Below are 25,984 nucleotides of genomic sequence, written 5' to 3'. Positions count from 1 at the left end.
CACTCGTAAATCTGAAAACCACATCTGACTTTATACTTCCTGTGATGCTAACAACGGCTCATGCAATTATTTGTCTGCTTTTAGCTTAGTGTTTGTGAATAACTTCTTATTCCAGCTATTAGTTGTTATCTTTTTATTAATATTTTTCATCATCATGTCTGTAGAGGTCACTGTGATAGAAAGGGCAAATCATATAGAAAATATCTGTAGTCATGAATAAAGAGTTTGAAAATAACGCTATTTCTTTTTCACTGTTTTATCCACAATGTTACCTCTCACAGCCTGACCTCAAATGTGTAACAATACCTGATGAGAGCATAAGAATAGCAACAACCACATGTTTCTCCATAATTGCTGTTTGTCAGTCATTTCTTCAGCATTAACAACATTCCAGACAACTCAAGGTCAACCATATCTTATGCTAAGGAAAAAACCCCTTCTTATCAAAAGAAATGGGCAAGCCAACAAAATCCATCGCCAGCTTCCAGATGAGTGCTTCATTCTGGCTCAGTTTTGTGCCCATAACTACGGAAAGCAAAGCCATTGAGTAAATTCTGCCAGTATAAAATGGCAATCAAAGCAACTGAAAATATTGCTAATAGTATTTTCCCCTTTATACATCAACTCTGTGTTTTATTAGTCCCCTGGGATGACCTTCTTTATAAATCTGACCTTGAAAGAGTTCTAGAGGATATTGATATGAAGACAATTCTCTAACAATTTCTAGAGTGTATTAAAAAGTATAAAATTACATATAAAATTACGTGTCACCAATTTTCCACCTTCAATCTTACTAAATTTACCATTGAAACTGATAAGAAATATCAACCTAAAAATAAATTAAATAACATGGTGTTACAGATTTGATTAAGACCCTTAATAGGCCCACAAGGATTGAAGAATTTAGCTAAGTATTGTCTTAGAATCTGAGTCACATGCAAAAGAAACAGAAAGAGCATGAAACCAATTTATAGAGAGTTTTGCAAAAACTCTCTCAAAAAAAAGTAGCCATATATCACCAACTACAAAAATAATGTATCTTAGGGATGTAAATAGGAATTACTGTTTGCCATTTTCACCAACTGCTAGATAAAAGGGTAGGAAAGGAAGTATTCTACAGTTTGATTTCTCTTACGCTTAAATCGAAGAGATTTTATTCATTCTACATAATTAGACATTTTTAGCAACAAAAAAAATAGTTCTCAAGTTTTTGTAAAAAATTAAAACAAACCCATGAAAGAGCTATCAGCTCAGGTTAGAAAGCATAAAAAGAATATTGCTTTATTCAAAGATACAAATGCCATTCTAAAAAAGCTTTAGATTCTTTTTCATTAGAAAATTACTTTCAAATTTAATACTGGACTATTCATCCTTTCTGTGGAGTACTAAAGGACAAGATTAATGTATTCCAATCTTTTGATGGGAGATTTTTAAAGAAAGATTTAGAAGGGTCTAATGCCATGAAGCACTTGGCAAGAACACCAGTTGACCTTATGCACCAGTTGTTTCATTTCTTTTGGCACTGAAACTGTTTTTCTTCAGCTCCACAATATGACCCCTGTTTCACTGCCAAAGCAGACCTTGACATTAAGAAAAGAAGTTCTGGTGGCAGCAGATTTTAGGGCATCAAAAATGGCAGACTTAACATCATCAGTCTCATGAGAACACTGCAGTATGCTGATGGAATTTCCCCCCAAAAAATTGTTCAATATCAACCCATGGTTGCTCCTAAAAATTGTGCCATTTGCTTTTCTGTTGCAACACCATTCAGATTGATAAATGCTAAAATTTGCAAAAACATATCTGGGTTTTTTCCTAGCTGAAGAACTATTGGTAACAAAGATGCATGTCTCAAGAGGCAGACATCAACTAATGACGCCTGACAGCATGCTAAACACACTATTATAAGCAACCTATGAAGTTTTACAGAGATTAAGTGATAAGTGCTACAAGCTCTGCTCAGTCCAAGTTCCAGGTTTAGAATTATGATGTGCATTAACCAAATTTGTTTGGACTCCATACAACAGGTTTTAAGCCTTGTCATGATAATAATTCAGTGTATAATTAAATGTCGGATTAAATCTTAGCTCAGTCTCTTCCACGTATTTTAAAAAAAAAAAAAACAGTCTGATGACAGAACATCTAGGTGTAAAGGTATCATTATAATTAAATCATATAGCACAATAAATGTGTAACATATAAAATATGTTGTTTTAGTTATTGTAAAGTGACAGTATACCTACAGAATCCCAATGTTTAGAGCTATTTGACTGACCATGTAATCACTGACGGTCTCAGTGTTATGTGTAAGCAAATACAAAACACAAAATAGGAAGGATCAAAAAGATGACAAGACAAACCAAAGAGAAAAAAGACTTGGAGACAACAAAGACTAAAACAACATTACCTCTAAAATTTCTTGCTTGTATTGAATTTAATGATTTGAAGTTTTGTATATCTACACAGTACTCAGGGAAATATATGCCTATAACTCTACATATTTTGACTGTATCTCATCTTCCTGACACTCTTCTGTTTAGTTATCCAGCTCACTGCGAACACATGCTTAATTTTAATGTGTATGTAGCTCGAATGAAGTCACAATGAGTGAGGTGTTTGGTATATGGGTGTCTTTAATATGTAGCCTCTCTAAAGGAATCATCATTTCATATCTTTAAATAAACATCTCCTCGAGTAAAGTCGTGATTTAGTGTGGGACATTCAGGCAATTATAAGGTTATATCCAATAATTTAACAAACTAAACAACAAAAGTAGTATGCTTATATTGTATAATACTGTTAATCGGTATTATAAAAATATCTTCTCTAAAGAACAATTGTTAGATTTTTAAACCCTTTCTAAACAGGAAAAAAATATTATCCAAGATATTTGGTTGTTAGATTTCTGTTGAAATTCCATTAGAAAATTCATTCACTGTACTTAATGTAATGCAGCTATTCCAGAATAAGAGGAGGTACTTGCTCAGCAGGGTGCTGATACTGCAAAGGGAATACAGATTTCTCTACATTATCTTTTCCACCATTCTTTAGAAGCACATAATACAACTACCTGGCAGCATACATACTCTATTCAATATTTTGAATAGGAAGAATAGAAAAGTTATGCAACTCCAAAAGTGTGATCAAGTCATGTGATGCAGGGGGTGTATTGCACCGGTAAGTGGTAATAATTCCGTTTTCCCAAAATTTCCTTTTTAATTTTTTCAGCACAGCATGGATGTTCCAGAATTCTTTCCTTGTCTGCCCCTTCACAATTACACACAGCACACCTAAAAGTCTAGGATTAAATCTTTCATCTTCAAACGTTTTGCCTTTACAAATTTATTCTACAGCTAGGCTGAAGCCATATGAGAGACATGTTGTCTTCTGTGTCAGCTGGGCACCAACAAAGAAGTCAACAATGAATTAAGTACTCATGCTTTTATTCATGATTGCAAGCTACACTGATTTATAGCAATGATTAAATAATGTTGATTTTATGGAAAATATGCATTGGAACTAAACTGCACACTTAATTTTTTCTGAAACAAATCTGACCAGAAGTTTGAAGCAGACTTACTGCTTTTACAGGAGTCTTTTCAATGTGGATGTGAAGAACTTCTCCTCTCAGCAATGCTTAGCTAAGATGGTAAGTAAAGAACGAACACACCTTGGAATACATTCCATCAAACTTTTGGTATGCATGAGACTGGAGCTTGTTTTCCTCTGCTTATTTACTCCAAAGGAAACCATTAGAAGACATTTCTTCTATAAGTTAATACCGCATTACTTCACTATAAAACACACATTACAATGCCCTTTATCGCCAGTGTTTGTTATCCAAGACTATTAGGGATATATGATCAGAAATAGTGAGTTTAATGTAACCTGTATTAACTTTAGCTGAATTTACAGGATCACAGAATTTCTGAGCTTGAAAGGGACTTCTGGAGGTCATCTGGTCCAACGCCCCAGCTCGAGCAGGGCCATCTGTTCTTCTACTGCAGTCATGCAATCATCCCACCACATCTCAATAATCCCAACAAGATAATATCCCTGAAACTGCATATAAATCTCTTATTTTCCTCATATTTATTCTCCACACTAGTGTACAGACCATCGTAGAGGTGTGCTACCACGATGATTTATCAGAAAAGGTCTGGGTTGTTGTTTTTTTTCAATAATGGCACTTTTCTATAAGCCACTTCCTTGTTTACACACAAATGCTTGAAATGCCCCCACTTTAGCCTTGTTTTGTTGATTTTGTGCTCCCTTTCATTTACATCATGCCAAGCTTTTTGCTGTCAGCCATGACCATCACTCTCTCACAGGGCTGGTGGTAACACTCTTGCCTTTGTTGACATAGGGATTTGAAAGCCCTAATTATCAGGTCAAACATTCTGCTGGCAAACACACCATTGGCCTGCTCATGGGGGTGGATTCCAATCTCTTCCAAGCAGGTGTTAATCTTCAAGCAGGGTCCCACAGTCATAGAAACCCAATCTTGGTTACTACCAATAGCTCCATAACCAAACCCTGATGTGCAATATCCTTAGCCCTCCCTTTCCTTGCAAGATTGAGAACAAGTGCTGGGCCCCCACATTGCTGACTATTGCCTCCAGAGCTCTGCAGTCAGTTTTGATACTCTCCAGGTTGCCTCCAGCAGTATCATTGGTACCCACATGGAAGAACAGCAGGAGGCAACAGTCACAGGTCTGGACAAGCTTTGGCAACACAGTCCCAGATCCAGATCTCAGGCAAGCAGAAAACCTCTAGGCAACAGGCTGGGTTGGCAAATGGTTACCTCCAGCCCCCACTGCATGAAGTCTCCTTCTTCTATCACTCCTTATTTCCTCCCATCAGTCTTGCATAGCTCAGGGTCAGCTGGCCCAGATGCTTTGCTGGAAAGTACATCTGGATCCTCATCAACTTTGAAGAATCTCTTTTTTCCTCCTGCCAAAGCCTGTTTTCTGTTGCTGGATATCCAGTGTGCAACCACATTCTTAACTCCAGAACTAACAGTTCCAACTTTCCAGATACTGGTTAGTTAATCTCCTATAGAAGGCACAAAATCATGAATTTTTCTTTCAGAGAAACTACATCACAGATTATGCACAGGGAATATATTTAATTTTTGAACATTGTTGATTAACAGGGTGTTATAAGGACAGTTCCTGTATTATATTGATACTCTCAGAGTTACATGATTTATTATTTCTATGAAAGGGCTTTGGTTACCAGACAAGCATTTATTACAAGGGTGCAAAAATATCTGAAATAAACAAAATACTTTTTGTATATCCAATATTACAAACTTCATTTTCTATAGTGAGTATTCCAAAGAATTAATGTTTGATATATGAGACAATTAGACAAAAAGAACCATTCCATTTACTTTATAATAAATATATTTTATTCAAAGTGCCCTTGAAAGCAACTATACACATTCTGAGTGTTCCTTCCTACGTACTCTCTAATCCTTGCCAATGAAATTAGTCTTTATTGATTTCCTAGCTCACTAACAAAAATGTCAAAATAGAAGAGATAAATGAAAATAGTACTGACCTCAGTTCCTCAGTTTTGTCCTTTTTGTTCCTCTTTACATATATGACAACTTTATTCATAAAGTCACTTTTTGTGCCTTTTTTGTTCTTTCATTTGTTCCAGTCTCTCTAACACAGTATTGAAGCACATCAGGATCTCACGACTGTTTTTAGTATTACCTGCTGAGGATTACCTTTTGTTAGTTTAATGCATTTCATTAGTGCGCAGACCTGTGTGGAACTATCCTGCAAATTTTAGGTTCATCTCCATCACATGTACATTCCACTTTTCAGGAGACAATAGCATGTGTAGTCTGTATGGCAGTCATCTCTCCCAAAGCCAGACAGAAAAATGAATAATGATTTCTAGAAGTAGTCTGGCTATAGCAATACTGAACTTTTTATGTCTTCCCTTGATGTGGGATGTCAAAAAAAGTTTTAAATTTAGGAACTCCTGTCATTGATTAACATAATAAAGCTATAAGCAGTAGAATGAGACTGAATCACAGAATCATTGACTTGTTTGGTTTGGAAAGGACCTTTAAAGATCATCTAGTCCACCCTGCAATGAACAGGGACACCTTCAACTAGATCAGGTTGCTCAGAGCCCTGTCCAACAGGACCTTGAATGTCTCCAGGGATGGAGCATGTACCATCTCTCTGGGCAATCACCCTCACCCTAGTGTTTCACCATGCTCATTTTAAAAATCTTCTTCCTTGTATCTAGTCTAAATTACCTTCTCAGTTTAAAACCATTTTCCCTTGTCCTATTGCAACAGGCACTGTAAAATATTTCTCCCCATCTTTCTTGTAGGCTCCCTTTAAGTAGTGGAAGGGAGTAGAAGGTCTCCTGACAGTCTTCCAGACTGAACAAACCAAATTTTCCTAGCCTTTCCTCATAGGAGACATGCTCCATCCCTCTGATCAAACTTGGTGGCCCCCTTCAGAGCCTGCTTCAAGAGATCTGTGTCTTTCCTGTGCTGTGGTCACCAGAGCTGGACACAGGTGGGTTCTCATCAGAGTGGAGGGGCAGGATCCCCTCCCTCACCCTGCTGGCCATGCTGCTTTGGATGCAGCCTAGGATACAATTGGCTTTCTGGGCTGCAGGTGCACATTGTCAACTCATGTCCAGCCTCTTATCCACCAGCACCCCCAAATCCTTCTTGGCAAGGCTCCTCTTGATCTGTTCATCCTCCAGCCTGTATTGATATTGGGGGCTGCCCTGACCCAGGTGCAGCACTTGGCCTGATTGAACCCCATGATATTCCCGTGGGCCCACTCCTCAAGTTTGTCCAGGTCCCTCTGGATGGCATCCCATCCTTCAGGCACGTCAGCAGTACCACACAGCTTGGTGTCAACTGCAGACTTGCCGAGGGTGTACTCAATCCCATTGTCTGTGTCACTGATGAAGACATTCCGTAGCACTGGCCCCAATACATACCCCTGAGGGACACCACTCGTCACCAATGTCCACCAGGACATGGAGTCATTGACCACTTTGCATTGCTCTTGTACTTTGTCATGTCCCAATGTTGGGACTCAAACTCCTTCATCTGCTGCCAACTCTCTTTTAATTGCACAGCTGAAGGGACAAAACCCCCCAAAAAAACCCAACCAAAAATGAAACAAACTCCATTTCATATTCTTATTTTCCTTAAGTTCTTCTAAGAAAATCTGTCATTTGCTTCAGTTGCACTCTTTTGTTTGCTCACAATTTTATGAATTTTAGAGATATAGATAAAATATTCAAGGAAGTTTAGAAGATCTTTCAATATAGCCTCTTTGGAACACTCCCTCTCTTTCATAACTTTTTAGCAATTACAGATTGGCTCTGTTTTTTTTTAATTTAGAGTATTCTCCACTGATCAAGAAACTCATGAGATTACTTTAGATTTTACTTGTAGGTCATACAGCTATTAATTAGATAAGAAGAAGTATCTTGTAAAATATTCTTGAATTACTTCATTTTTACTAGAATTATTAATTTTGCAAAATTATCTTGGAGTGCCCACATCTGATAATGTAGAAATATGTGCAGATAACAATAGGAAAAATAAGTGCCATTATACTACAAATTATAATCCTGTATTTGAAAATTCTGATTTTTGGTCACCTGAACACACACACAAAAAAAAAAAGGTAAAAAAAGAGCAATTAAATGACTGAACATAAGTGTAAAAAGTCTTAATTACTTATCTATTATATAATTACAATGACATTGAAAGGGATCAGAGCTCTCTACAGAAAAATAATGTAACCAACCATATACAAACACATACACATACCCACAAATATGTATCCTTACCCTATATTCCTTCATATACGTACATTTGGAAAAAAATTGGTCCTGCTACTTTTCCCCAAGACCATAGCAATAAGTCTAGGTTGGTCCCCAGAATCCCTACAACAAACAACTTTCAAGTTGCTCTTTAAACTATTTCTCCTTCATGTACTACATTTTTGCCAATGCTGTATCAAATACAGCAACTTTGTACTTAAAGTACTTACGTAAATTTCACAGAAAAATAGCTAAGCACCTTCAAGAAGAAACCCCAGGAACTACTACATCCACTCTCAAGTCTGTTCCAGCTGTTAACGCTATTAAGACAACTTAGAATTTAACAAGCTATACTTCATAGAATCACAGGATGGGTGAGGTTGGAAGGTATCACAGCGGGTCATGTGGTCCAGCCTGCCTGCCCAAGCAGGGTCATCCCAGAGCACATGGCACAGGATTGTGCCCAGACAGTTCTTGAATACCTCCAGTGAGGGAGACTCCACAACCTCTCCAAGCAATCTGTTGCAGTGCTCAGTCACTTGCACAGTAAAGATGTTCTTCCTCCTATTCAGACGGAATTCCCTGAGCATGTTTCTGCCCACTGGTTGGTTGTCCACCAGCCTGCAAGTCCTTCTCTGCAGAGCTGCTTTCCAGCAGGTCAGCCCCCAGCCTATGCTGGCACCTGGGGTTATTCTTCCCCAGGTGCAGCGTGCTGCACTACTTTTCTACAGATTACCTTGTCTGGACTTGCAGAACCATGTCCCAAATATGTGCTAATGACATTCGAGGATGAAATCTCAAATTGGATTTGAGTATTTCCCCTTAGTACAAAATTTGTACACTTTCTTTTTTCTCCCTGCTGTTCCTTTCGATACAAAAAACCCCAGACTTTGACAGACTAAAGGTGGTTATTTTTTTCTAAGTGTTGAAGCATTTGAAACAGGTAAAATCCCAATACACATTAAAAAATGTATTTATTTTACTTTCCAGTACATTTGATTTTCAAGCCCACCCCAAGAAGCCGGGATAGAAGAGCTAGAAAAAAAGGCACTTGAAGATCAAAAAGAGTAACTGTGGCAAGTATACAACCTGAAGATTTCTTAAGTCATACCATCAAAATTATTTCTAAAAAATAACTGGAAAAGTTAAAAGGCATAAGATGGAAATAATGGAAAGCTTAAATTTCAATACATAAAATAGAAACTCCAATACACTTAGTTTTTAAAAAGCAGTGAAAAAGAAGAGAGTAAGACCACTTAATGGTTTCAAAAAAAAACCCCATCCATCAATCACTTTCATTGATAAAAGTGGTAATAAGCTTCAGTCAAACAATTGACACAATAAGAAAAAAATATATTGCAAGAAAAGTCACAGAAATCTACAAGTATGTAAGAATGCATTTTTCTTGGAAAATAAATTTCAACATATATCACATAAAATACTCGCCCAAAATACACTGTAAATGCCTGTGATACTGTAAAAGGAATATTTCTTTAAGTGTTCTTTAGGTGAAGAATCCTAGAAAATTTTAAGAATCTGGAATATTAACAGGTCTTGCATGTAGAGTTTTATTACTCCATAAAATCTGTACGTGCATGCATCAGTGAATCCAGTTTTAAATAAACACATTTTTCTGCCTATTTTTTCAGGGCTACATTGTGGGCAGTGCCTGCATATTTACCTGTATAATTACAATTCTCCCTAGCTCGGAGCCATTAACCACTATGTAAAACACAGCAATACAAAACAACGCTCAACACAAAATCTTTGGATCTGCTAACATGTATTTGTGCATGCGTGGAGTCTCATTCTCTCATGGATCAGGACTGGTATGTGGATTTCCATTCTAGACAACTGTTAAATTTCTCGACAAGGTTATCAGATTGGGGCCTTTAAATTCAGCCAAAGCACCAGATGTTTTGTGTTAGTTCAGTGGCTATTCATGAGCACATATAACAGGTACCAGAGGAGTTGTTATTGAAGATGATTCTATTAAAGTACTACTACCAACTGTCAACCTTTTACTATTTATCACTTCGTGTTTGTAGATATATCCCAATATATTTTTCTTTTTTTAGATTAAGAAAATTGATGACACAGAGAAAACATAAAATGACCCAATTTTAGCTAAAATTTCTAAAGATTTTTAAAGCAATAAGAAAGAAACCTGATGCTTTTAAAAAGCACAGAAAATGTCTACCTGGTAATAATTGCTGGGTTTTTTGCTATTGATTGTGAAATAATTGAGGAAAAGGAATGGATTATTTGGGGCTAGGAAAGTGAATAATCCATTGCGAAATAATCAAATAATCAATTGAAAAAGGAAAACATTGAATATTACAAACCATAAAATAATAGAGAGATGAAGAGCAGAGGACAGTAAAGAAATAGGAATGCAGGGCATGGGATTCAGTTTTCTAGGGTAAGAGTAGAAAGAAACATCAGTAATAGCTTTCCATCAGAAGCTCTTACTCCTAAAAGCCTGGCACCTGACCTGATTCTTCAGGATATGGATCAGGTTTCTATGAATAAGAAATAATGAGTATATTTAAATTAGTTTAAATGAAAGAAACACCATATCTTTACTAAGACACCAAGCTTGGCAGCATTTTTTGTAGACTCTGAGAGAACAAAAAGCTCCTTGAACCAAAGACTATTGTTCCTTTTTACATGGTTTCCTGAAAAAAATGAGCTGCTTTGCTCAGCTCCTCTTGATCACTTCCAGTAACCAATTCCATCTAAGTCCAATGCATGAGAAAAGGTCTCAAAGATTTAACATTCCTACAAACTTTTTAAAAGCAGACAGTTGTATGGGGTGTCTGCTAGCTAAAAGAAAATGCAACACGAATGCAACTTTTACTTAGTAGTGCAGAACTCACTTCTCAGTAAAGGCCCCCCTTTCAAATTGATTCTCTCTTGTCTAATACAGGTTAAGTTTATACTGCAGCCTGAGTATAAACTCAATTAAAATATCAACTCACAAATCCAAACCCATAGGCAATATGGATTAATTTAGTCTTACAGGACTATTTCTTAAACCAAAACCTTCTTAATTCAAAGCATAAAACCAACCAATATGCTGCTCCTTCCACTCTCTCCATCTCTTTGGCATGCAGCCCACCACTTTTTCTTCTTCTCCCTTGCACTAAGAATCTGGCATTCCTGCCGCAGCGTGGCTCAGCACCCACTGGCTCCCCCAATCATCCCTCTCAGACTATTGAACAACCTGGTAGTTAAAACGTGCTACATGAAAACACAGATGTGATCACACTTAGGGATTTCTGCACTGAGCACTAAGATGCCCATCTGCACTGAGAGCATACCAAGCACCTCTCCCAAAACATATCAGACACCTCCAAAGACGAAGGCAGCGTTTCAGTGCCACCCTTTTCATCACTAGATTTTAACAGACATTGAGGAGAAGCAAGAATGCAGTGGTCACACCAGGTAGCTACATACAAGAACCTACATTTAAGTGGAAATTAAGATCATAGTAACATATATATGCTGAGTTTAAAGGATATACTGGTTCAGGCAGCTGTAAGAGCACTGATTTCCTGTGCTATTTTCTGGAATTTATGCACCAAACTTCCACAAATCTCATTTTAATCAACAAGACAGGCAATCGAGTTCTCACTGCTCTTGATCATCAAGAATCATGCACATAAACAATGTCCAAAAATGGTATGGAATCGAATCGAAGTATCTTATACATCATCTACTTTTTCTAACTTTCTGCCAAAAAAATGCTGCAAATAACTAGCAAAATGTGCAATGTGTAAGGAAATGTGCATTTTGCTACGCTGCCACACTGTTTTCTTTGTAGTAGGAAGCTCATCTGGTCTTTGGATCAGATTTTAGGTACAACAGTTGCTTTAAGAATATTTTAATGGGATCAGATCAAAAGTCCAACTGGCTCAGTATCCAAACAGGTTGAAAGCAGCAGTTGGAGAACACTGTTAGTAAAAAGAGATGGATCATATAACTTCTGTTATTACAGTAACTTAACTATGCAGAATTTAAACAGGAAAAAATCTTGTATCAGACTATTGTATGATACTAAGCCTCCCAAGACAATTTACTTGACTTTATTAACAACGTTTACAGTTGAGCTGGAATGAGAGAAAGTTCATAAACAGTGTTAATAACAGTTCTATTTCACACTGGTGAAATAGAAGACTGCTTTGTCTTGTCAACTAATAATATTTTGAGAAGCATTAACATTTTGAACCTCAAGTTTCAAAAATCTACTATTCAAAATGAATATGGAGAGAGACTGCAATTTGTATTTGCAACAGTGTACTGGAAGACATCCCAAATATTTTTTTCTGATCAAGGTAGGTCCTGAAGCAGAAGTATACAGCAGTATTGGACCACGACAAAGCTGAGTTCAATTTAGCTGCTGTGTTAAGATGTACAATATATCAACTTGGAAAAAGCAATATGCTAGTTCAGTGATACTATTTTTTGAGATCCTAGCCAGTGTACTTGCACTTCAAATATAACACAACCAGTTTGGCCGACCCTAGGCTTAGGGTCAGGAAAAATCTTGTGGGTTAATTATCATACTGTTTACTTATAATGGATAGGTGGCTTTTGTGTAGCTGTGATTATCTCGTATATCTAGTTGATTTCTTGCTAATAATAGCTTGCTCTAAGAAGTATTAAGATACAGTATTGATTTCAAAAAGATTAAATCACTGTGCTAATATACAAGAGATTATTCAATTAGTAAAGATGACTGGCAACATTTATCTAAAAATGCTCCCTGCTCTCCTGTGAATATCTAAAGTATAACTTGGCTAAATACATAAAAATCAAGATCAAAATACTCAAAAGCAGTCAAAAATGTGAATTCTAAGATTTCAGGAACAAGAAACAATTTCCAGAGAAAACCTGGTCCTGAAGTATCTCAAACTGCTGTTACTAAATAATCAGCTGTTATTTTTTAAAAACTCTAAAATAAATCTATTTTGAAATAAATTGCCAGATTTTCACTGTAAGTTCTCCAACACATTCTGTTCCATAAACCTGGCAAACTTTTGTTGCCCATCTGCTTTACTGAGCAGTATAAAGGTGTTCTCTATTGGTAAATACCCTAAAAGTTGAATGACAGTCAAACAGCAACATTCATTCTCTTTTTCAAGTCTCTCAGTAAGTTTCCTGTTGGCTTTCTATTAGTTGCTTCTGCACACTTTTAATGATATCATACGATATCATTAAAAAATTAAAATTCAACTTAAATGGGCTCTAGATGAGGTCAAAACTATTTTCATAATTTCAACCAACAATATTGTCGCTGGTGTTCTTTATGCCAAACAAGCAAACAACAAAAAAAATCTCTTTTCCTTTTATTAGTGTAGGAAGAATCTATTCTCAAATATCTGTCTATTCAAATGTTCGCCTCAGTAAGCAGCTGTCCATCACACTGAAATAAAACTGTAAATTTTCACCACTATTGCAAATGGTTGGTTCTTAGGGTTTTTTTGGTTTTCTTGCTAAGAACTGTATTTGTTCATGCACCAGGACAAGGGACTATGCAAGAACTTTTCCCATCAAAGTGCAAGGGGAAGCCCTATGTGCTCAGAGTTGTGAGGCTGCTTATAATTCATCCCTTGGTTAAAAACAAATACCATTCATTCAATGCACCTCTGAAAACGTAATTTTTTCCCAGAGAAATAGTGATAAGAGAGGTGCTTTGCCTCAGTCCTTCCTCTAAGATGGGCCTTCACAATCTCCTGGAACATTCAGCTTGAATTTGTACTCAGTGTTGACGTGGGAGAGGTTATTTTTCTAATTTAGTCCACAAAGGATAGCCACATACTGAAAACCACATCAGTCTGAGCAGGGGATAAATTAGAATATCTTTGGAGTGTTGTTTTACTGGATAAGGTTGACTAAAAGCATCTAGCTCTAAATGTAATTACAGCACGATTTTACAGCTGTTACCAACCTACTCGAAATTACTAGGTCTAATCTGTTCTATGATACCATTGCACAATTTTCATTTTCAAAAACAGTGGCTTCCTTATTTTGATAAGTATTGTTAAATCTATTAGAATATGCAACATGCAATTAGGTATGATTCATTACTTATGCCCAGTAGTTAATTTGAGACACATTTTTCCAATACAGTTTTCATGATAATGTATTTTCATTTCTCTAGTTTTAGCTTGCTGTGAGACAGCTGTCTATTTATTCTCATTGCTCTCTACTTTAATTGCTCCAAGCTTAAACTTCACATGTCAGACTGACAACAAGCAAAGTTTAATGTACTTCTAAGTCTTACAAGCATACCTGGCAAATTACAACACAAAACTCTCATCAGGAAACCCGAGAAATCTCTAAAAAATTACATACAATTTCTTTCAGCTTCTGTGTGTGTGTTTACTAAAAATAGTGGAGGCAGAATAAAATATAAGAGATTTTACAGAGTGGAAAATTACTTCAGACAGACAAACTTCCTCTTCTCTCTTGCCAGAAAGAAATTTGCCTCTGGAGGTTTCAGATCTAGTCATCAAACATCATCCTCACCCTTCTATCTTCTATAACCTTTCTCTGCCAAAAGGATAATACAACTCCTATTCACATCCTGCTATGGACATCTGGAGATAGGATCATCACAATAGCATTATTTGCAGTTATCATACAGACTGAGGCCTTCGAAGGTTAGATACCAGATAGAGGAACAAAACTCTTCTGTTTTTTATCCATGATTGACAGACACTGCAGAATAGTTCCATTGTACAGTTTTTATGAACTCTTCAGCCAGAATGCCTTTTTCAGCTATATTTATTTAAGTTGCTGCTGTCAAAACAAAGATTACATCATTTTACGCCCATGTTTTACAAATTAGGTAGCCAGGACATCTGCAAAATAAAGGGTAAGATCATTTACTTTGGCAAAGATTTTGGTATCAACTGATAAAAACAGTATCTGTATAAAGTTGTGTTAGTGTACTGGCTAACAGCTCATCTTTGGAAAACCTGTACTGATTTCTAGGTACATTTTTTAAAGCATTTGTTTTCACTGGTTCCTATTCGGTTTTGGAATGCCTTTAAAGAGAAAAGTCATCCTTTCTTCACTCATCACTTTTTCCTAGGGATAAAAAAACCAGCACGAACCCCACGAACTTAATAGGAAATAGTTTTATAAATATATTTTTCGTATAGTTAGCTAAAAAATAGTTTTATGACACAGTTCAGACAACCTTATCCCACACACTGAAGTAAGTACCATGGTTGATGAAATCTAAATGGGTGAAGAAAAGCTTCAGGGCTATATGATTGTGTTGTTACCAAGCTCTAAGAAACAGAGCAATGGGAAATCATATTAAAGATGTGCAAAACATGAACACAAAAATATGATATAAAATAAATAAAAAGCGAAATAAAACTAAAGAACACAATTTCAATTTGAAGGCCTCAATGCAGAGCTCCTTTTAATAATTAGTATTTTAACAAATTTCTCTTGCAAATTGTGAAATACAGTTATAAAAAGATGTTTTAGGCAAAAGATTTCACAGGCAGCATATTAAATGACCCCTTCTGCAAAGTGTTTATCATTTTAAAAATCAACTCTTTCCCCACCTCCTTTCAAGAATCTCACTACACAGATGCTCAGCAGAACTCCTTTACAATGAACATTAGAAACACTTGTTAATCTCCATACTTGCTCACACCAACCTATTTTTATACATTTGCTCAAGTCCTAGAGTATGCAAGATCCTCCTGGTGTCTTTAAATGAGCCTAAGATGTCACTGGTGTGCTTTAATGACATACTAAGAGAGAAAACCTGCATTAAAATTCATATGGTCCAAAGAGATTTGATTCTGTGAAAAGTCAGAAGATTTCCTTTTCTATTACACAGCTGAAGAATGGAGATGCAAGAATGAAGTGAGTTCCTGAAATCATACAGATGAACTATGTAGAATGAGAAATTGAATAGGAGCCATCACCTTTGAATTATTTTTGCTAATTATATCTCTGTTTCCTAAGCTGATAAAGGTGGATCTGAGATATGCAGAGCACCTTCTTCCTTCCACTATATAAATATTATTGTAATATTCAGAGGTGGAAAAAATCAACATTTTTAAATACAAAATCATTGAAGTTATGCTAAGTATCCAATAACCATCTGAAATTTTCTTTTTGTCAGGTTTCATTGAGGCAAAGATCACAAAGCACTGAGAAAATGAAAAGAGAATATTTCTGAGATTGCACAAAAATGGACAAAATAGTGTGGTGTTGGAAACCACAGCTGAAGCTTATTGGAGATCCACTTTCTTGAATGATTTCTGTAATTCTCAAATTACACTGGTCAAAGATAGCTATTTTGCTTTTTATACACTTCTTTGAGAATGTGGTTTACACTGAGTGCCTTTGTATGATATCCACATTCATATCCACACAAAAACATTGATCTGCTTTCTAAACTTACAGCCTCTGGACAAGTCAGGAGAAAGAGCTTTGCTAACTAACAGAGTGGGAGCCCAGCCTTTTGTCCCAACACTAGACAGTGTGAGGTGGAGAGTGATAGCTGGACTCAGAGAACTGCACCATTTTCAAATTAACTGCCTTCATTCAAATACTGTCAACTAAAAATCCATGCAGCGGTGGTAAAGCAAATATTCTGGTTTAAAAAATTCTGCATCAAAAAGTTTGCGATATGGTTTAGCCAGAGCTTCCTGCTAAGCTTTATACTGGACTGCACAGTTGTGCTTTCTGCTTCCCAAACTACACCTTCATATTTGATACTACCATCACAGTGCACCAAAATGCTGATAGACAGCTGCACCACAACCACTCTCAGCTAAAGCTATTCCTTCCGGAGAAAAAACCCTCAGTCTACAGCTGGACTGATACAATCCTTCACCTGGTCCAGCAGAGTCTGTATTGCCACAGTGTACCCTACACTAGAAAGAATTTATGTACCTGAGAGATGAAAAGCTTTCAGAATAATTTTATTGGACCTACGGTATTTTTGAAAAAGTATATAGGAGAAGCTAAGATAGTAAACAGAGGGCACTGAACACAAATATTTTGAGGATAAGTTCTGCTTTGCTTGTAGGTGGCCCCTTTGTTTCTCAGTTTTCTTGTGCCCTAACTTGTCAACTTCCCAGAATACAGATGAAATTCTATTGCAAAGAAGTTGTTAAGAGTTGAAAAGTCTGTGTTACTAGGGATTAGAAGGGTGGCAGTTAAAATTATTAATTTCACATATTTTTTGTATTCCTACTATTAGAAAGAGCCTAAAACCCCTTTATTTTGTCCCCTCTACAAGCACAGAGAAATCCCTTGTTTTCACCAATGATCTTGCAATCTAAATATTGCAAGAAATGGGATACTACAAGAAAACAATGAAAGAAAGATAGTGTAATATGAATATTTCAAGGGCTGTTGCAAACATAAGTTGAAACAAAACAAGAATTTTGAGGAGGGATGCTTTGGGAATAGCAAAAGCCTCCTGAGCTTCAAAAAAGCATGGGGAAAAGCTTAAAAAGAAAGGCTGAAAAATTAGCACATGAGAAATGAAAACTCAGGTTTAATGAGGATATGAAGTAGTTCCTGGGATGAGTCAGTACAGAAAACATGTATAGATGATAAGACAGAAGAAATGCCACTTGGAAGCAGTGAGATGCTTTTGTACAGTATTAAGTATTCCTACTACTATTTTTTTCTGGCCTGCTATGGATACAGATAAGAACTGCAAAGTTTTATGGATTTACATTTTACAGAAGATTGAGTATGTGAACTCATACAGTACATTATGTTATTTCCAGTCTGACTTTGCAAAAAAAGTCCAAACTCATTTATACTATGAATATTTATCACTATTCTACTTTACATAATATATACATAGGTTTATATATAGGCTAGAATTCTTAATATTGAGTCGATTATATGGAATTTTACAGACTAGAAAGCATACGATCTACTTGTGAAATATTTCCTGGAAAGCATTAGTGAATGTAAATTCATTTGAGATTTCCATCAGATATTCTGAGTATTGTCATTCTATTGGCACGTATGCTTCAGTGGAGAAACAGATAAATTTGGAATTAAAAATATTATCAATAACTCTCTTTCCACTCTCAGTATAGATTTCTTTTAGTTAACTTTATTCTTTGTCAATCAAGTTGAAACAATGACTCAAAATGAAGACATCTTGGCATATGTATCTATTATTCCTTCTATAATGTAGTACTCCCACTGGTTTTCACGGGAATTATGCATATGAAAGGACTGCATTATTAGGCTAGATTAAGAGAAGACATTTAGAAATACTTAACTCATCATACCACTTCAGAACCTCATATTTATAATGGTACTTGAGCCTGAAGCAGTATAAACAAAAGCATAAAATACAACTCCTGGAAATATACTATGGATGGATTTTTCTTAACTTTTTTCACTAAAAATTGACCTGAATTAAAACTATTTTCCTCGCTTTTAGAAATATGACCAAATAAAGAAATATTAATCAGATCAGTCCGAAAGACTTGCAATATGCCTAAACCAGAGAAGTTACATGCCAGTAACAGGACAGTAAAAGGGTTACACTGCAAATACATGAACTAGATGTCTGTGTAACCACATAAAGGCCCTTAAAATTTTTCTTGGCAGCCCTGTGTCTGTTTTAACAGATTATATTAACCCTGATCCTCTGGAAGCATGGCCAGTCATCTTTAACTCTTCAAAGACATGATTTCATTTTGACTTCAGAAGTGTTGTTCTCCTCCCATGCCATGACAACTCAAGGATAGTATGAACTATCTTCCTCTGACCCAGGAAAGATATTGGGCCCTTCCTTTCTCAGAGCTAAAAATGAATGGGCCTCCAGTTTATTCTAACAGATTGGGTAGACAACGATTGGCTCTTTCCCAGATGCACAGCCCAGATGTAGAGTCAATCTTCTAGGCTACTTAGAATGGACTAACTTTCCAAATGTTTCTTTTTATTTTTTTCATCTAAAACATACTGCTGCACAGTTAACCCTGGACTGTAATTTTTGATTGCTAGTAACACCCTTGCCACTTTTGTAAAAAACCTGCCTGTCACAGTGCCTTAAATTCACATTGTCCAATCTGACTGGAAAAGTTCAGATTATAACTTCCAGCCTCCAAAGCTACTTTAAAGCATGGTCACTGGGTAAAATTTTGACTCTACAGTAGTACTTCTACAACTTGAAACAATTCTCTGAGGACTGAACACTTCAGATATTCTTGTCAGTTTGATGGCTCACATTCGGACATCACTAATCAGGTCAGTCACAGGTACTTATCTTGTGAGATAAGGATATTGGAAACAATATCCATGAAGACTCCTGCTAGAAGCATAAAGCCTTGAATTAAAAACCTATTAAAACACATGTTGCACCTTTTCAAATTGTACCATAGATACCCTAGATTGTATCCTGGGTTAACAGATATCTTTGTATCTACAACATGCAAGTCGTTGTTAACATTTTCTTAGGGAAACTAGATTTTCTTAAGAAGTGACAAACCACATTTCATTAAGTGAAAATATAGACCTTATATGGCATTTGAAATCATGTCTAAATCCAGAACACTGCATTTCTAGAAAGTAGAAATAATGAGAGTCCAGAGCACAGCAACAAGAATTAAAGAAATACAAGAAAAAGACTGGGTTTTTTTTCTATAAAAGAGAAAACAAAAACAGGGATTGTTTAAAAGAATAACACAATGGAAACATGACTAAGAATCTCAAATATGTTAAGAATCTGGGGTGGGCAAAGAGGAAAATAAAATCCCTGTACCACTAACTAACAAAGGCTAATGAGTTCAACTAATTTACTTATAGTAGGTTAAGTTTAAGATCAGAAAGCACAAAAAACATTCTAATGGAAAGACTAGTGAAATGCTGGAATAGGTAAGTTACTTAGGTAAGTAATCATAACAAATCTTTAGGCAGACAGGCAAGTCCTCACTTAAAAAGACAAGTTTTATCGATCCTGGCCTTGGAGGAAGAGTGAGGGGGCAGGTGTGATGCCTTTTTGGAATAATTTTCAACCGTGTGATTCCATGCTGAAGTGTCCGAAGAAATGCAGCCGTGTAGTGACCCATTTGCTGTGGGATCTTGACTTGGAAGGAAAGTCTTATTCTGGAAAAAAACCAAATCAAGTTCTTCACGTATACAATCACTTGGATTCTGATGCAATCTATGGATCACCTAGCTACCTTGATCCAATCTGCACCTTCTTTATTCAACAGTTTAATGATAACTGCTTTCAGGGCTGGACTATACACAACCCATGTCATATCCAGCCACAGGATATAGGATTTTGCTTGCTAAGAGGAATTAGTTAGTAACATGTCCCATGGCCTTGAGGCCAGACAACACTAGCAACAGCTGCTAATAACACTGAATTCCAGATGTAGAGTCTGCTGAAAAATTTAAAGGAATTAGTTTTACAATATTTTGCTTTAAAAATCTAGGTACACTCCAAATTCTTATTCTCATATCTCTACTTTACTGTTAAGTTGGGATCTTTAGTGGTTTGTTTGTTTTTAGTTTAAGCCTAAAACATTTTATTGGCGGATCAACCTTAATAATTAGAATCACAATCCTGTAAAAAGGCCACAAGTCTTTGGAGTCTTTGGAGAGTTAACACAAAGTAAGTAAAGAACCTTCTCTAGTCAGTTATTTTGTTTCCAGTAAAAATGTCTGATTAATGGGAGAACACAGGACATATGTACAGTCCCAGATTGATTAGTGACGGACTAAAACGATGATTTTCCAGCTTCATTTCAATATTCTTTCCTATTATTCTGTAATAAGCAGCATGTAGAAGTAGGAAAGTTACATAGCCATGCATATTCCCTACATTTAAATCACTTGATCTAACACCAGGTAAATGATCCAAGAAATAAAAGCACAAACCTGCATCACGGTTCATCTTTTGGATGGTGTGGACTAAACTAGTAGAAAATAACGTTTTCTAAAATGTATAAAGACCATGACAGCTGAAACAGGTACAACAGCAATATAGCGAGTATCAGGTGTTCTCAAAGTTTCTACACATAACAAAGTAGCTCCCATTCAAAACCTCCTAACTTGACAAAGTTACGAATGTCAGTGCTTCAAATGAAAACCTTTAAAACACATCTCACCTATACATGACCGCTCTCAGATACTATGCACCTCACTGCCTTTTTCACAACCACTGCAAAGAGGCACCAAACGCAACTCCGCCTCCACCTTTCGATCAGTAAAGTTGCCAGAAACACGGTCCCGGAGTGAACAAGCCCCCGGGTTGCCCCTTCAGGCTGTCCGCGGCGTACTCACCATGGCGGGCTAGTTTTGAAGACTTTCTTCCCCTCCCCCTGCACCTACGCACAATGAGGGAGAATGGAGAGCAGTTTCAGCATTAAATTTGAACTTCCCTGCTTTTGTTAGCATGAGTCACCACCTTAACATTATCTCAGCTGTAGACTTTTATCTGTGAATATCTAAGCCCTGTCTTGTGGAAAACTAATTACTGAGCCACTGAGAGGCTTCATAATGTCCTGCATTTAAGTCCTGAACATCATACATAATGCATAGGAAGCAGTCGCTGCACTCTGATTACAGAACACTGTCATTAAGAGAGCAAATTAAAGATGTGAATAATTCACTGGCTGAGCTTATTGTCAGTGCTGCATTGTGAAATTAGAATTTCTAATAAGTACTGCAATTTTTTTAACCCAATTAACACAGAGAACATCTTGAGTCTGATTAGTACAATAAAAATTATTACCTTATTCTTTTGCTTCACAACAGCCAAATTAAATACTGTACTTAATTATGCAGCATTCATCGCTTCTGTGCTAGAAATAATAATAATAAAAAATTCTCACTATCGCTTTAATAAGACTTCCAATATTTAGAGTGCAACTGAAAAATAGAACATATGAATCTCCTGCACAATTTCTTATCACAAAGTTACTGGCTTTTTTTTTTACAGACTTTGAAAATACGGTTTAATATCAGCAGCCGACCATGATGTCACTGCTGAAGTCTTCTCTGGAAACAAAAAGGTATTCAAAAAAAATTCCACAAAACGACCCTTCTGAACAAGCTCTGAATATATATTGTGAATTAACTTTCTCTGGGTTGATGTGAAGGCAGAAAAAAAAAAAAACATTACCACTTACTGTCTTGAAATCGAATACACAAATATACAAACATAGAAACATGTATATATATACATACACACATACACACATATATATATATACAGGTTGTTTCAGAAAATATGCTTAGGAAATATACTAGGAAAAAACAGGAGCTGGGTCAGCTCTCTTACCTCAGTTCCCTCTTGGCACGGGATAGATAACATCCTTTCATCCCAGAAAGGAGAAAAGTCCGATTCAACATCCAGCGTGTTGATTTTTTCCCACACGATGCCTGCTGCCATGTTAAATAAAGAAAATGATCACTGAGGATGCAGCTTTTGTCTCCAAATATTTGAATACTGCCTTTTAGTGACAAGGACCCCAGGAACCTTCGCACATCTGGCAGCAGACACCACTGGCTGCAGCTGCTGCAATGGGATATTTCCTCAACCCTATTTCATTCCCAGCTCCTTTTTCTTCCCCATCCTGAGGAAGTTTAATCACCAAGCATGGCTGGGAAAGAAAAAAAAGAAGAAAAGGAAAAAAAAAAAAAAGGAAAGGTGGCATTGCAATCACAAGCTTTCTTGGTTTTGTCCTAGAGACAGGGACTGCAGCAACCACCTTGCATCTTTGTCTAGTTATTTTAGCATGTGCGTGCAAGAGGGGAGGAAAAAAAAGACTGAAAATTATTCAGGCATAATGCAATAGACATAAAGAGACAAAAAGACAAGGAGAGAAAGAGAGGGGAAGAGAAAGAGGGAGAGTGAGGGAGGGAGAGGAAACAGAAAGACTAAGAGAGGGAGAGGGGGCTGTCAGTGCAGATAAATCTGCATATGGAAATCAGGGTTATCCTGGGTACAGTTTTATTTAACCATGATGTACTGTTTTTTTAATTAGACAGGAATTTAAAGAAGGAAATGAGAGATTCTTACAGACACAGGAGCAAATGAAGCATTTTAAATCACAGCAAAGCTTTCAGAGCAAGCTGTAGCAGCAACAGAAAACTTTTTATAGCAACTTTCTTACTAGAAGGAAGTTTCGTGCACTGCTGCTATTTTGCACCCAAAATCCAGGCAAAACTGGAAAAGCATTCATTTTGAAACAAAATCAAACCACAGCAATCCAAAATAATACAACACTTTTTTTAAAAGACCCATAAGCCACCAAGTGTACGATATGCACTTGAAGCTAAATTATGCCAGGCACATGTTTTAGGACTTTTGCCCTGGCCCCCACTCTGTGGTGACTGTCACACCCAATGGAGGTGCTTCAGTAGATGATAGGAGTGATACCTAGCTTGAATTTCAAATGCATTAAACACCACTTCCCAAGCTTGATGAGAATTGGGTGTGTTTGGGGATACGAGTGTTACCTGACAGACATAGAAAGGTTGGATCTGGATCTGTAAGGCATCAGAAAAGACCAGGAGAACCTCTTGCCCATCTCTGTGAGAGAGCATTTGGATGAGTGAACTGAGAAGGCTGAGAAGAAGGAAAATGAAGTTCAGGTAAAGTCTAGACAAGAAAGACACCAGACAAAGGTAGGGAACAGTTGTAGTACAAGGGAATTTATGGGAAACATGGGGCAAGACTATTTATAAGAGCATGTAGTGACAGGACAAGGGGAAATAGGTTCAACTTGAAAGAGAGTAGGTTTAGATTAGGTATTAGGAAAAAAATCTTTACTGTGAGGGTGGTGAGGCACTGGAACAGGTTGAACAGCGATGTTCTGGATGCCCCATCCCTGGAGGTGTTCTAGCCCAGGATGAGGCTCTGAACACCCTGGTGTAGTTGAAGGCACCACAGGAGGGTTAGAAGTAGATGATCTTCAAGGTCCCTTCCAACCCAAGCCACTCCATGATTCTGTGAGCACAAGGTAGGCAGCTTTAACAGCAGCGGCAAGATGGTGGCGGTCATGTGCGAGCTGGCCAGAAACCACTAGTGGTGGCTGACCGGCCAGGGCATGCCCACCTAAGCAAGAAACCCGGCTGGCCTGTCAGCACTGGGAGGAGTGGCGGGCGGCGCTTCGCCGCGGGGAGGGTGGGGCGGGAACGCGGAGAGGAAGGGGAAGAGGGAGGGAGCGGGCGGGCGCTCTGTGCCGGGGAGGAGGCGGAGCGGGAGGAGGAAGCGCGGCCGGGGAGGAGCGGCCGGCGGCCAATGGGCGCCCTCGCGCGTGCGCAGTGCGCGGGTGGCGGCGGCGCGCGGGCCGTACGGAACGGGCCCGGGCGCGGAAGGGGAGCGGCGGCCCGGGCGGCGCGCAGGTACCGCCGGTGTCCCTCTGCCCCCGGTGTCCCTCTGCCCCCGGTGTCCCTCTGCCCCCGGTGTCCCTCTGCCGCCGGCCCGGCGGGGAAGCGCCTCCGAGGAGAGGGCTGCGGCGCGGGGCCGAGGCGCTACACGTGGGGGTCGTGTTCGTGGGCGCGCCCCACGGTGCTGCTCCCGGCGGCTCCCGCCGCTCTGCAGCTCCTGCCCGCGGACTGCAGCCGCCTGGAACGTTCTTCTTGGAGGCCAAGGAGGTTGAGGTGCTTAAAGTCATTGTTTCCGCTGGATCAGGGATGTGGTAGACCAGTACGGAACTGATGGGAGTTATGGCCGGGAAGAGCTGCCCTTTTATGTAACTCTTCCCCCACGGCTTTGTATGTGTGGGGCGATTTTGATACCCCAAACTGAGCAGGCTTTCCTTAGGCACTCTTGTGGTTGAGGGCATTCCCTTCAGCTGCCTCGCCAGCTGTACCAACGCCCGTCCATAGGGTCCTGCTGTAAACTGAAGCACTGAAGTCATGCCTTCCCTACTTGCACAGCCCCCTGCTCCGCAGGAATGTGAATGGGTGGGAGAAAGTAGAACAGAAACTGTTTTCTTCTTTTGCATTACTTGAGCTTACTTTTTAATTAAACCTCTGTATTACCAACCTAGAGCCATGGTGTAAACTAGTTTCTGCAAGAACCATATCAAAATCTGCCGCCAAAGAAGTTGAAAATTTTAATTTAGAGTTTTAGTTATATTGTTTGCATATTTTTACAGGACTCTCTGACACCTCTTGCCTAGTTCTGCTCTTTCAATATATTGTATAACATATGAATGCACTAATATTAACTATACAGGGAACTTCTTTTGGACATTGTAATCTTTCTTTGGTTTTACTTCTCTTTTTTCAGATTCCTGGGTAGTTAGACTTTTCTTTTGATAGGAACTTCCAACTGTGTCAGAATTGGCCACAGAGTAACTTTCTAAGCTTTAAAACTTTAGCATTTCAGAGTTCCATAGTTATCATGTGGTATGTATTCACTGTTTCCTAGGAGGAACTTAATATGCCTTGAAGTTACAGACAGCCTGTAATGCATGATGTATTTCCACAGCATAGCTACTCTGGTCATGAAATGAAATGTTGCTGAAAGTAGCTTTGTAATGCGTTCCTGCCTCCTGTTATAACCTACTGCTAGTCTAACCTCATCACTAATTAATTTAGAGAGCTAAACCAGAGGAAAATGTACCTCTCTGGGATTTTTTTAAGTCACTGATGTGTCTTCTTGAACAGGCTCTGTTCAGTGAGGCAGGTGTGGTTGCACAAAGTGGCAGAATTGGCTGACAGAGCATGTGACCGTGATTGCCTTTCTTGGTGGTGACTCTCAGCTTTTAATTCAATATTACAGGTGCTCAGATCTGTGTCCACACTTGAGCTGAAGGATGATGTGGAGTTGTAACAAGGAGAAATTTATTTGAAGAAATGCTATGAGTATTTTTGTATTTATCTATTTATTTTCTGGGTCAGGTGTAAACAATGGAGGATGACTTTGGGGCTTCCTCCACACCCCCGTTTCTCACTGACAGCTTGGAGCTGGCGATGGAAGTGGAGAATGAGAGCTCAAGGCCGTCTTGCTTTTCTTGTGCTTTTGACAACCAAAATGGAGGGAGAAGGTTCTCTGCAGAGTCTTATTTAGCAAGTGGGTCTCTTAAAAGGTATGGGATTTTTTTGAATTACAAATATAAAAACCTTCTAAACTGTTCTTTCCACTCATGTTTGGTGCCTCTGAATGCTGACGGGTTTCCAA

General features: G+C 38.0%; 1 protein-coding gene and 1 long non-coding RNA gene across 11 annotated transcripts in view; one reads left to right on the top strand and one right to left on the bottom strand.

Moving 5' to 3' along the window:
* LOC125323585 overlaps positions 1-23,976 on the bottom strand; it is a 208,502-nt gene extending 184,526 nt beyond the window's left edge. For 5 of the 9 annotated variants that reach the window (XR_007202572.1, XR_007202567.1, XR_007202570.1 and 2 more), the window contains exons 1-2: positions 22,130-22,682; positions 21,130-21,173 (exon numbers count right to left, since the gene is read on the bottom strand). This is a non-coding gene — a long non-coding RNA (uncharacterized LOC125323585). Of the gene's footprint in view, positions 1-21,129; positions 21,174-21,580; positions 21,651-22,129; positions 22,683-23,623 lie in introns of those variants that run through there. The other 4 variants (XR_007202569.1, XR_007202575.1, XR_007202574.1 and 1 more) reach the window with 3 other exon arrangements.
* Positions 23,977-24,146: 170 nt separating this feature from the next.
* MMS22L (MMS22 like, DNA repair protein) overlaps positions 24,147-25,984 on the top strand; it is a 90,940-nt gene continuing 89,102 nt past the window's right edge. Inside the window, exons 1-2 of one of the 2 annotated variants that reach the window (XM_048297185.1) lie at positions 24,147-24,198; positions 25,705-25,892. In XM_048297185.1, the coding sequence (XP_048153142.1) occupies positions 25,714-25,892 (179 nt within the window). In that variant the 5' untranslated portion in view covers positions 24,147-24,198; positions 25,705-25,713. Of the gene's footprint in view, positions 24,457-25,704; positions 25,893-25,984 lie in introns of both variants that reach the window. The other variant, XM_048297183.1, reaches the window with a different exon arrangement.

Source organism: Corvus hawaiiensis, chromosome 3 (genome assembly GCF_020740725.1).
Source record: "Corvus hawaiiensis isolate bCorHaw1 chromosome 3, bCorHaw1.pri.cur, whole genome shotgun sequence".
In the NCBI taxonomy this organism is placed as follows: domain Eukaryota; kingdom Metazoa; phylum Chordata; class Aves; order Passeriformes; family Corvidae; genus Corvus; species Corvus hawaiiensis.
The sequence above is the reverse complement of the archived record's forward strand: the minus strand, read 5'-3'. Positions and strand labels throughout refer to the sequence as shown.